We start from the raw sequence: 12998 nt of genomic DNA on the forward strand, positions 1-12998 counted from the left end.
TCAGATAACCATGAGTTAAACCTTTTCCAAACTTTGGAATATATGGCTCTAGTAACCGGCTTCCTGCAATTAACGAGAGTCTTGACTACCTTGTCAGAGAACCCCTGGGCGCTCAGTATCTTTTCTTCAGATACCAGGCCGTCAAGTTTAAGAAAACCACCTGAGGTGGTACTGGACCCTGCAATAATAAGTCTTCCCTTTTCGGAAGACTCCGCGGAGGCTCTGAAACCAGAGACTGTGGCAGGGAAAACCATGGCCTCTTGGGCCAAAATGGGGCAATTAGAATGAGATCCGTTTCCTCTAGCAGAAACTTCCGGAGGACTTCTGGAATCAGTCTGATTGGCGGGTAAGCATAGCATAGGCCTGGAGGCCACGGATTTGTCAGAGCATCGATCCCCAAGGCTTGGTCTGCGGGGTTCATGGAAAAGAATATCTCCGTCTTGCGGTTGTTTCGGTTTGCGAACAAATCCGCTACGGGATAACCCCATCTCCCGGGGAGATCTGCAAAGACTTCGGGATGAAGGGACCAGTTGTCTCGGTCTATCCTGTGACGGCTGAGATAATCTGCCAGGCAATTGTTTGTCCCCTTCAGGTGTACAGCCGAAATTGAAGCTAGATTCCCCTCTGCCCATGAAAGGATCTCCTGGGCAATGGACTTAAGCATCCGGCTCGTGCCTCCCTGCTTGTTGATATACGCGACTGTCGCGATATTGTCTGACAGAATTTGGAGGTTGTGACCTTTGATCTCCATCTGAAAAGACTGCAGGGCTCTCTGGACTTGCTAGCAGCTCTCTTTGATTGGATGAAGCCCTTGCCTCCCTCAAGGACCACTCTCCCTGTGCTACTGAATTGCTGAGGGTGGGGCCCCCCATCCCCAGGAACTCGCATCCGTTGGTAATTCTTCGGGATATGGGAAAGGACCATGGGGAGACCTCCTGCTAGGTGCTGGTCAGCTCTCCACCACCACAGGCTTCTTTTTTTTTTTTTTATAATTTTTTATTTTCAATAAGTTTTTCAACAAATATATATCAGCATAACAAAAAGTCATGACAGTTTGCATAGAAAACAATCAAAATACAAGTAGTGCAAACATTGTAAAGAAACATGGTGAGGGATATCTGTATAGATAGAAGTCAGCTTCTTCCCGAATTGGGTCATATATAGTAAGAAAGAAATAATTCCATACAGTATCTATGTTGCTATTTCAATAACATATTCAAAACACAAGGATGCTCAAGAGGGCATGTAATTTGGAATCAAAAAAAGGAAGCAGAAATGGAAGGTACAGAGCAAAATTTTGAATCATCCCAAGGTTTCCAAATTTTTTCGAATTGGGGAATTTTACCTTCATTTTTGCTGTTAAATGTTTCCATTTTACGTATATCTGCAACAATGGAAAGGACGTGGTGTAAGGTGGGAGCGTTGGTAGAGAGCCAACACAGGCTTCTTCTTATTATGCTGGCGGGAAGCCGGATCCTTGACTCCAGGGACCTTACGTCCCAATTTCTTAATAGAAACATTTGTAACGGATGCTGACGGAGTCTCGCCCATGGTACCGCGGGAAAACATGAGGTCATAAGACCCACTGCCCTCGACACCTGTCTCAATGCTGACATAGTCTGGAACACTTTGGTAATCTTCTCCTGAGGAAGAAAAACTCTTTGGTTCACTGAGCAAAAACCGTAACCCAGATAAGTTACTTTCTGGGCCGGGATCAAGGAAGATTTTCCTTTGTTTATCAGCCAGCCTAGGGACTGTAAGAAGTCCTGTACAGCCTGGAGATCCTCCAATAGCCTCTGGTATGATTTTGCCACTATCAGGAGGTTGTCCAAGTAAGGGATAACAGTTATCGCCTTTAACCTTAGTGGAGCCAGCGTTTCCCCAACACCTTCGTAAAGATGCGTGGGGCTGAGGAAAGACCGAAAGGGAGGGCTTGAAATTGAAAATGTCTGGTTCCCATACTCATCTTCACTGCCAATCTCAAAAACTTTTGGAAGGCTGGATGGATAGGGGATATGAAGATAGGCATCCCTTAAGTCCAACGTGGCCATAAAGCAGTTTGGGTATAGTAGGTTTTTGATTGCAAAAAACTGTCTCCATACGGAAATGCTTGTATCCGATGGACTTGTTTAAGGTCTGGAGATTCAGGATAAGTCTAAACTTTCCAGACGGCTTTTTGACCACAAATACATGGGAATAGAATCCCCTGCCCTGCTCTGACTGTGGAACAGGAATCAGGACTTTTTGATCCAATAAGTCTCCGATCTGGAGACCCAGAGCCCTCGCTTTCTCTTGATCTTGTGGAGGAAAGGTCACCAACAATCGTTCTGATGGTTGGTGAACAAACTCCAGCCTGTACCCGTTGGTCACTAGGTCCAGGATGAAGGGGCTCGAAGTGACTGCTGCCCACTGTGGGATGAAGGCCCTCAATCTTCCTCCCACCGGGGAACACAAGTCACTGTGGCTTGGCGGGCTGTTGAGGAGGGTTAAACAGCACTCCCCCTTTGCCTCTGCCTTTGTGCCCCAGTCCAGTGTTTTTTCGGCCTGCTGTCCTTTTCTCTAGGACTTTGTTGCCTGCCTTGGCCACGAAAATTTTTTTTTCTGGCTGTCGGGATTCTCTTTTTTCTCTGGAAACGCCTTTTTCTTATCAGCCGTGCGTTCCAGAGCCTCCTGCAGTCCTGGGCCAAATAAATGATCGCCTGTTAAGGGAAGCCCACAAAGGCGTAATTTGGAGACTGGGTCCCCTGACCAGGTTTTAAGCCAGATGCTTCTCCTGGCTGAGTTCACTAAAGCCGAAGTCCTGGCCGACATTCTTACCGACTCTGCGGAAGAATCCGCCAAAAAACCTACAGCCTGAAAGAGGAGAGGAAAGGACTTCAAAATCTGCTCTCTCGAGGTACTCGCTGACAGGTGTTGACTGAATCTGAGTCAACCAAACCTCCAGATTTCCTGGCCAAACAAGTGGAGGCTAGAGCTGGTTTCAGGTTCCCAACCGCTGAGTCCCAGGCTCTGTGGAGAAGGATATCCCCCTCTTGTCCATCGAATCCTTAAGCGTGCCCATATCATCGAACGCTAGGTCCGAATTTTTTGAAACCTTTGAAGAGGTGCGTCCAGCTTCGGTTTTTTATTCCATGGCTGCGTAGTGCCCTCATCAAAAGGGAACCTTCTTTTTAGGTTACTAGAGAAGAATGGTTTTCTCTCCGGGTTATCCCATTCCAGTTTAACAGTATCAACCAATGAACTATGGACTGGAAAAACTCTAGGTTTTTTCTTATGCAATCCCTTATACATAAGATCGTGTTTGGATAACTGAACCTCCTCCTCTTTCAATTCAAGGGTGGTATAGATAGCCTTTAACAAGTCATCCACATCCTCTACAGATAACTTAAATCTCGAGCCTCAAGTGGATTCTCTATCCCTGGGCTCTATATCTGACCCTGATTCTTCAGGGGAAGAACGGGTAGATCTGACCTCAGCCTCAGAGTCTTCACTCTCTGCCTGCTGCGGAGTGCTGACTGAAGCTCTCTGTGTGGACGGACCCTCTAAAGGTGGACGCAAGCTCGTTCCTAACAGAGGTTTAGCATTTTCTGACAAGAGGCAACTGGGTCATCCTTTACAAGGCCATCTATACAGCTGCTATACGGCTTTGCTCCACGAGGAGCCCAATTTGTTTGCGGCACACTTCTTTTTAGGTGGCTACGCTTGAGTCTTGTCTTGGGTCTTGGCCTGTAAGACAAAAAGATAAGTGACCCCTAATGAAACTCACAGCCACCCCACCACTCCAAACCACCCTGTGCAGGAGGAAGGAAATGTGTCCCCTTAACCCACTACTACAGAGAGGGGAGGGAACACCCACAGGGAGAGCAAGATAGTGGCGTAACACTTCAGGCTTACCTGTGAGGTGCTGGTGTTGGGCGCATCGACTGCCTGAGTAGAAACTGCAGATTGATCCATCTTGCCCCTTTCTGGCTTTCCACAGCCTAGCTGCTTTTACCAGAAGACACCAGCGGCCAGTGTCTCCTGTTCGTACCGTTTAAGGAGACTGGAACCGGCGTCTCCTTCGCCCAGCGATGACATCATATGCCCCGGAAGTGACCTGCTCTCAGTACTTCCTGTGGGTCAGCTTGGAGCGCAGAAGCCCCGCCCCCTACTCGAGCGCCGCAGCTTCCTGGTTCTCCTCACACAACTAGCCACACTGCCTGTGAGGTGAGGATACCGCTGCTTTCAAAAGAAATGCGCTTATGGGAGCTGACACCATGCCGGTCCTGGCCCTCTCCAGGCACTGAGACACATGAGACTGCAGCACAGCCAACCTCTCCAGCGGAGTGCTGCTACTGGCAGAGGAGTGCTACTACTGACAGAGGAGAGGTTAGTGAAATGCCCCAAATAGCCCTATAGAGCCCCTGCTCATGAGACCTAGGGACCAGGTTCCAGGAACATGTTACCCCCCCCCGTCCGGAGGAAACACAAATAACTGACATGGGCCTGGAGGACCGCCCTTTTATCTGGTGGGGGTAACGTGTTTCCTGTCCTGGTAGGAGCCCAAGGTCTCATGGGCTGTCCTGGAAGATGCTTGGAGAAAAAGGACTTTTATTCAGAGCATCCGAGTCGCCAGCCCTTTTCTGATTCAAAGTACTGCATTATGGGGCCTGAATGTCCTGGCTAGAGCACCAGTTCACAGATCATATTGGCAGTGGAGCTGGAGTATCATTTTTACTTCTAATATGGAAAGAAACATAAATAGACACATACTACACAGTTTTGCAGACAGGACTGTAACATAATATAAAATATCTATATCCATCTTATATCATATATATTATAAAATATAGACAGAAGTAGGATATACAGGGTATTTTAATGGGGAGTCAGACAAAAAGCTAGATGGGAAGGGGGGGGGGGGCGATCTTTTTATATTAAAGCAGTAGCATTTTTAAATATAATGTATAATACTGGTAAAACTTTTACATTTGATTATAATGCCAAATTTACCTCCAGTCTATTAGCCTTCAGCCTCTCTGGGTTCCGATGCTGATCTTCTCTGCACAGTTCAGAACTGTTAAAGTGATTGTAAGGCCCTTTTTTCCCTTTAAAATAACAAACATCTTATACTTACCTGCTCTGAGCAATGGTTTTGCACAGAGCAGCCTTTATTCTCCTCTTCTGGGGTCCACTTCTGGTGCTCCTGGCTACCAAACCCCCCCACCGAGTGCTCCCATAGCAAGCCGCTAGCTATGGGGGCACTCGTGTGCTCGCTCACTCATTCTGATTGACAGCAACGGGAGCCAGTAGCTCCTGCTGCTGTATCTGAGCCAATCAGGAGCAAGAGACCCAGGAGAGCCTCAGCTCTTGTGCACATCGCTCAAGATCAGGAAAGTATACAGGGAGGTTGGTGGGGAGCTGGTCACAGAACTTTTTTTTTTTTTTTTTTACCCTAATCAGTGCCAGTCAGTACACAGTGCAGCACACATACAGCTCAGTACAATGTTCATACTTACATGTAAACAAATAAAGCATTCTGTATGCAGGCCAACTAATCGGCTGATAACCATTTTTATTATCGATTATAAAATCAATTAGATGTTTCAGCCCTAGACCCATCTCAGAAAAAAAATCAATCACTTAACCCAGTGTTTCAGTCAAGGCACCCTTTAAAAAAAAATAAAATGGACAAATCTCGAGGCACCTCATTCTAAAATGTAAAAACAATTCTAATATCTTTACATAATGCACCAACATCCACACATGTAGGACACCCAACGTTAGAGGCAATTTATTCTTCCAAAGCAAATAAACATTGGAATACTAGTCAGTACCAGGTTGCAAAAGTGTATCTCCCTCAGGTTTTGGTCGCTAGGACGCTGGCAGCTAGAAGGTTTAACTGTGCACAATGAAAACCTGTGACTTTGTGTAACTTAAAGGCAAGCTTTATCCACATGCTGGTTTGTATACAATTTTTGGGCAAATTTTAGGCATTTTGCCAAGGCACCCTGGTTGAAAAAGGCAGACTTAACCAACCAGTGAACGCATGTTGCATGCATTGATTTTTCCATTAAAACCAATGGAAACCTGTCAATTAACATAGTAACATGCAGTAAAACACATTGAGTGCACGATAACACTGTGCATTACAGTGTGGGTTTTCTTGTGCTTTTATAGATGTAAATAGAAAACCAATGCGCTTAGAAAGACAACTGTGAATGTAGCCTTAAACCTAAAAAAAACAGATGATATCCAAGGACCCACCTGGACCTGTAACCCTGTGAATGATTATAGCCAACAGGAGAACGTGTCCACTCAAACCTACTTCTTAGTGTATATAACCAATTGCCTCCTGTCTCCAAATGGCAGCAACCGGGCTGGCACACTTAATGTACATTCTGATATGTCATTGTCATGTTAGAGCGTTTCTAAACCCCAAAAGATGTGATTGCTGCATTATTTTCACCTTTAAGGCTATATTCACACCGACCATTTAGGCCAGTGTGAACTGTAGTGGCAGGAATCTTCTAATTCATGCTGTGGCTCTGAGCGGCCCTGTTCACTATAATGACCTGTTATTATAATGAACAGGGATGGCTGTCTCAGCTAGCCTCTCAGAGCTGCAGCAGGAAATCAGAAGATTCCTGCAGCTGTAATTCACACCGGCCTAAACTGTGAATGTAGCCTTAGGCTTTGTTTACATGGTCCTGCCGAAAGGCAGTAAAATCAGGAAGCTGCAGTTTTACTGACTCCTGACCAAGTAGTCAGAAGTTAATCTGGCCATCAACTATGATAATACACATCATTGTGGTGACTATAATACATATTGCATTTGGCAGGTGGTGAACTACCGGCAAACACGACCCATTCAAGTGCAGGGAACTGCGCCTCGACCACATGTAATAAATGTGGTTGTGGCACAGTCCTTCGGCTTTTAATAGTTAAAGCAAGTATTCAAGAGGTGACATATCTCTGAGCTGCCTGTCACATATCTGTGAAAAGTGATGGAGGCACAGCAAAACAGACAGACAATGGCAGGATGAACAGATGGAAAAACAAAAACAAAAAAAAAACAAAAAAACAAACAAACAAATGTATCTACCAGTCCCGTATCTAGGGACTGGTAAGCTGTATTACGTTTTTTTATTTTGGATTTAGATATGCTTCAAAGCTAAACTCCAGCTATTACTGTGATAGCCACGATCTTCTGGATCCTGCCAAGTTTCTTTGCGACTAGCTGCCTCACTGCACACTGACCCTTCTCTCTTTTCAATAGCATCAACCTCACATCTCAATTCACAAAGATTCACAACACAGAGGCAGATGAAGTGTCCTACATAATGATTTTAGGAACTTAGGAGCTAAATTGAGGAAAAAGACCTCCAAGGTAGTCTTCTCAGAAATACTACCGGTATTTCGAGCCACACCAGAAAGGCAGAGGTAGAGTGGGGAAGTAAACAAGTGGCTGAGTAGCTGCTGTAGCAAAGAGAGGTTTGGGTTCCTGTATAACTAGTCCGACTTCCCAGTCGGTCACCAGTCCTATAGAAGGGACGGACTGCACCTAAATGAGGAGGGTGCAGATGTGCGAAAAGTTAGAGCGGCTTTTAATGTAGGCGACCGGGGGGTGAGCGGTTGAGGGGGCGGTCCGGAGGTAAAGATAGTCAGCGCGGAACATATTCCAAAGAGTAGTATTGGAAGGTTGACTAAAGCACATAAACCCGAGGCAAGTATAGTAACAAGTCCTATCTGCAACCTCGGAACACCCAATAAGACAGTATGCGACCTGTCTAAACTACGTGGCATGTTCACCGATGCCAGGAGCCTGGTGGACAAGATGAGAGAACTAGAGATACTGTTGTACGAGGAGGATTTAGATTTTGTGGGAATTTCAGAGACTTGGTTCAACAGCTCTCATGATTGGCTGGCAACCAGTGGTGGGCGGCACAGTGGTGTAGTGGTAGCATACTCGCCTAGCAGTAAGAAGGGTCGCTGGTTCGAATCCCAAACACAACACTACCTGCCTGGAGTTTGCATGTTCTCCCTGTGCCTGCGTGGGTTTCCTCCGGGTACTCCGGTTTCCTCCCACACTCCAAAGACATGCTGGTAGGTTAATTGGATCCTGTCTAAATTGTCCCTAGTATGTATGAATGTGAATTAGGGACCTTAGATTGTAAGCTCCTTGAGGGTAGGGACTGATGTGAATGTACAATGTATATGTAAAGCGCTGCGTAAATTGACGGCGCTATATAAGTACCTGAAATAAATAAACCATTCAAGAGTATTCCCCTTTATTGCAGGGATAGGGAGGGTAAAGAAGGGGGGGGTATGCCTATATATCAAGGATAATGTACAAGTGAATGTGGGAGATGACTTCACTAGGGGAGCAAGGGAGGAGGTGGAATCCTTATGCGTAGCGCTCCAAAGGGATGAACCCAAGGTGAAAGTAATACTGGGAGTATGATATAGGCCCCCTAACCTGAGGGAGGAGGGGGAGACAGACCCCCTATCACAAACTGGATCAGTGGCAAGGATGGAAGGTGTCATCATAATGGGGCATTTTAATTATCCAGACAGACTGGGCGGAAGGAACCGCGCATTCGTCTAAGGCTCGCCAGTTCCTAGATGTCTTGCAAGACAATTTCATGGGTCAGATGGTAGACGCACTAACTAGAAACAAAGTGTTACTAGACCTACTAATTACCAATACAGACCTGATCATGGATGTGGGAATATGGGGCAATTTAGGAAACAGCGATCACAGGTCAATTAGCTTTAGTATAAACCACACAAATAGGAAACATAAGGGAAATACAAAGACACTGAATTTCAAAAAAGCCAACTTCCCTAAACTACGAACCTTGCTAGAGGATATAAATTGGGATAAAAGCTTAGGAACAAAGAACATGGAGGAGAGATGGGTTTGCTTTAAGAGCATATTAAATAAGGGCATTAGCCAGTGCATCCCATTGGGAAATAAATTTAAAAGAGCGAACAGAAGTCCTGGATGGCTTAAAGGGGTTGTAAACCTTCGTGTTTTTTCACCTTAATGCATCCTATGCATTAAGGTGAAAAAACACCTGTTAGTGACCGGCCCCCCAGCCCCCCGTTTTACTTACCTGAACCCTCAAACTTGACCCGGCGGGGACGTGCTCTCTCCGCCCGGGGTTCTCGGCTCTTGATTGGATAGACTGATAGCAGCGCAGCCATTGGCTCCTGCTGCTGTCAATCAAATCCAATGACGCGAGCACCGGGGCCGAGTCCTGCATTCGGCCTCTGTGGACACCGAATGCTGGACTCGGGAGCATGCCCGCAAGGAAGCGCTTCTCCGAAGGGGGTAATCAGATGTGGGGAGGAGCTGTGAGAGCCGCCGGGGGACTCCAGAAGAGCAGGTTTGGGGCCACCCTGTGCAAAATGAGCTGCACAGTGGAGGTATACGTTTGTTAAAAAAAATAAAATTACCTTTACAATCACTTTAACTCCAATGTAAAAGTGCATATAAAAGCAAAGGAGAAGGCCTTCAAAAAATACAAGGCTGTGGGATCATCATCAGAGAGGAGATATGATTTCAATTTACAAATACTATACTGAGGACCCCACAATAGGGATAAAATTTTCCGCGGAAGGGAGTTTAATAAGACACGTGGCCACTCATTAGAATTAGAAGAAAATAGGTTTAACCTTAAACTGCATCAAGGGTTCTTTACTGTAAGAGCGGCAAGGATGTGGAATTCCCTGCCACAGGCAGTGGTCTCAGCGGGGAGCACCGGTAGTTTCAAGAAACGATTAGATAAGCACCTGAACGACCACAACATACAGGGATATACAAAAGTAATACTGACATAAAATCACACACATAGGTTGGACTTGATGGACTTGTGTCTTTTTTCAACCTCACCTACTATGTAACATTATTGTGACCTTAGACTAAACGTTGAAGGTCGCTCAAAGCCAGGAATTAAATTCCCAAGATCCACAGGTAGAGGGGTGCAGACTGCCAAAATGCCCATCCAGAGCCATGCACACTGCTACACCCTTTCCAGCAAACTATGCACTGTAAAACAGGGATTTTTAGTTCACACATATTGCAATACATGTTTAAAGGGGTTGTAAAGGTAAAAATTTTTTCACCTTAATGCATTCTATGCATTAAGGTGAAAAAACTTTTGACAGTACCGCCGCCCCCAGCCCCCCCGTTTTACTTACCTGACGCCTCGAATCTTCGCTGCACGTTCTTGTCATCTTCGCTGCAGCTCAGCCTGGTCGCTGATTGGCTGCAGTGGATGGATTGAAAGCAGCGCAGCCATTGGCTCGCGCTGCTGTCAATCACATCCGATGACGCGGCGCGCCGGGGGGCGGGGCCGAGTGATACAGCGAGCGGCTATAGCCGCCGGCTGTATCACGGGAGCGCGCCCGCAAGCACTCACCACCATGCGAGGGAGCTCGCATTAAGGTGGTGAATGCTTGCGGGGAGGAGCTGAAACAGCCGCCGAGGGACCCCAGAAGACTAGGTTCGGGGCCACTCTGTGCAGAACGAGCTGCACAGTGAAGGTAAGTATGATATGTTTGTTATTTTAAAAAAAAAAAAAAATTACCTTTACAACCGCTTTAAGCTGGCCAACTGCATCAAAGTAATCCCTCGGTCAGTCCTACATTGCTCTGCCACTGCAAATGCTATGGTGGACACCATGCCAACATGGGGCATAGCTACTAGGTTCAGGTCTGTTTTTCATTGCCCTGTCAATACATAGTTTGCTGGAAAGGGTGTATAGCAGTGTGCAGAGGGTCCATCCAGAATTTACTAATCGTAAGCTAGACACTATTTACTACTACTAGACATGGCTATTTTGCCACTACTAGTGTGCTCTTATAACAATGTAAAGGCGGTATTTTTTGACTCCTATGTAAAGTCAACTCAAAGTTTACCACACAGGTTATTATCCCTTATAGTAAAACCAGCTTTAGGGAGTTTTATTAGGGGTCTACAAAATAGGAGAGCAGGAAAGAGCCATACGAGTAGGTGGTGGATGAAATACCACTTTACAAGAATAAATATCTAAATATGTATGAGAAAATAACATTTAAATGTTTATTCCATGTGGAAAAATAAACATTAACCACTTAAAGGTCTAAACCTTTTTCTGACACTTGTTGCTTACAAGTTAAAAAATCAGTATTTTTTGCTAGAAAAATTACTTGGAACCCCAAAAAATATTTTTTTTTTTTTTTTTTAGCAGAGAACCTAGAGAATAAGATAACAGTTGTTGCAATATTTTATGTCACACTGTATTTGCGCAGTGGTCTTTCAAACGCAATTTTTGTGGAAAAAATACACTTTAATGAATTAAAAACAAAAAACAGTAAAGTTAGCCCAATTTTTTTGTATAATGTGAAAGATAAGGTTACGCCGTGAGAATCGGGATTATTCTAAGCAAAAGAAATTGTGATTCTCGTAGCCAGAATCGCGCAGCTCTAGCAGAAAGTATAAAAAGCAGAAGCACCTTAAGCTTTAGAATACAATCATAAGTATAAAAAGAAAATAGCCGTTTACCTTGATTACAAGTAAATCAATCACTCTTGGGTCTGTGACATGTGCATTCTTCTGAAATAGCTCTCTCACCTTGTCCCGCCCTTGCTTCACACTGATGTCCAGCTGATAAACATGTACTGGAAAAAGTAAGTTAAAAAATTTACATATAGAAGTGCTTACATGCAATGTTTCACAGGGCAAAAGTGAGGAATAAAACAAAGCTGACATGCAGGTCTAAGTCCCGGTTCACACTTGTGCATGGTGCAATATTGCATGCGATTCGCATAGCACTGCAAATCACATGCAATGTCCATTCGATGCGATTTCAGCCATACAGCTAGTATGGCTGATATTGTATTACATTCGGACCAAACTTGCACACGACCCTTTTTTTGGTTCGCACCAAAATCGGATCACATGGGTGTTCACGATCATGTTTGAACCGTCATTTCGCAGTGCGATATGCGAGTTGAAATGGGGGTGTCATTAACAATGTACTGACATTCCCCACCAGTTCGCTTATGGCAGTGTGAACTGCCGTGCGAGTCAGGTGCGATGCAGGGACCCGCAGTGGTTTCGTAGGGTTCCCGCATCGCACAAGTGTGAACCAAGCACAATACTGCATAGTAAACCTTTGCTCTCTGGACAACCTTTCCTTATTACAATAAGCTACCTGTAAACAAAAAAAGCCCCCCTCCGACAGCAGCGATGTGACGGTTTTTGTTTCCCAAAAAAAAAAAAAAAAAAAAAAAAAAAAAAACACAAAACAACACGGCACATCCCTGTCAGCACCCATTACATATAATAAACATTTTTACACAAATGTAACCCTTTGATTGCCCCACATGTTAACCCAGCCAGTGTATTTTATTAGCAGTGATCACTGTATTAGTGCCTCCGGGGATGTCAGAGGCAGTTATTCAGCTCCCACTAACTATCAGTGTCAAATTTACTGTCATCCTGCTATAAGTCACTGATCGCCGCCATTACTAAAAAATATTATATATATTTTCATATTCGTGAAAGTTATAGCACCTACAATCAATATACACTTATTGGGCTTTTTCCCTTACCAAAGAGAAGTAGCAGAATAAATTTTAGCCTAAATATACAAAGAAATTAAGATAGATAGATATAGATATATCAAAGTATAGGGAATGGCGCTGTGTTAGAACTAAGAGTGTGGCTGTAAATTAAACAAATGCTCAAGTGTATAAAATAATTACTATTTAGAAGTGAAAAAATATTTTGGTATGATACAAAACTTCCACAAAAAAATCTATCCTTATTTTAGTGAAAACACCTTATTAAGTGGTAAAGAAAATATGCTACTATATGTGCAAAAAATACCGCAAATATTAAATATTAAAAACAACATCATTATATAACATATATAAATCTTCACATTAATAAATATAAAGTGACAAGTGCCAGAAACAGTGGTTATCAAACCATAGTGCATTAATGTGCAATAACCATTTGCAATAAT

The 12998-nt window shown here is 44.4% G+C and overlaps 1 protein-coding gene across 1 annotated transcript in view; it reads right to left on the reverse strand.

Annotated features, from left to right (window-relative positions):
• The window catches only part of NDUFA6 (NADH:ubiquinone oxidoreductase subunit A6), a 42259-nt gene that overhangs the window by 12329 nt on the left and 16932 nt on the right, over nucleotides 1–12998 (reverse strand). The window contains exon 2 of the mRNA XM_073592866.1: nucleotides 11531–11646. Coding sequence (XP_073448967.1) covers nucleotides 11531–11646 — 116 coding nt within the window. The remainder of the gene's footprint in view (nucleotides 1–11530; nucleotides 11647–12998) is intronic.

The sequence above is a fragment of the Aquarana catesbeiana genome, linkage group LG07 (assembly GCF_042186555.1).
Source record: "Aquarana catesbeiana isolate 2022-GZ linkage group LG07, ASM4218655v1, whole genome shotgun sequence".
NCBI lineage: Eukaryota > Metazoa > Chordata > Amphibia > Anura > Ranidae > Aquarana > Aquarana catesbeiana.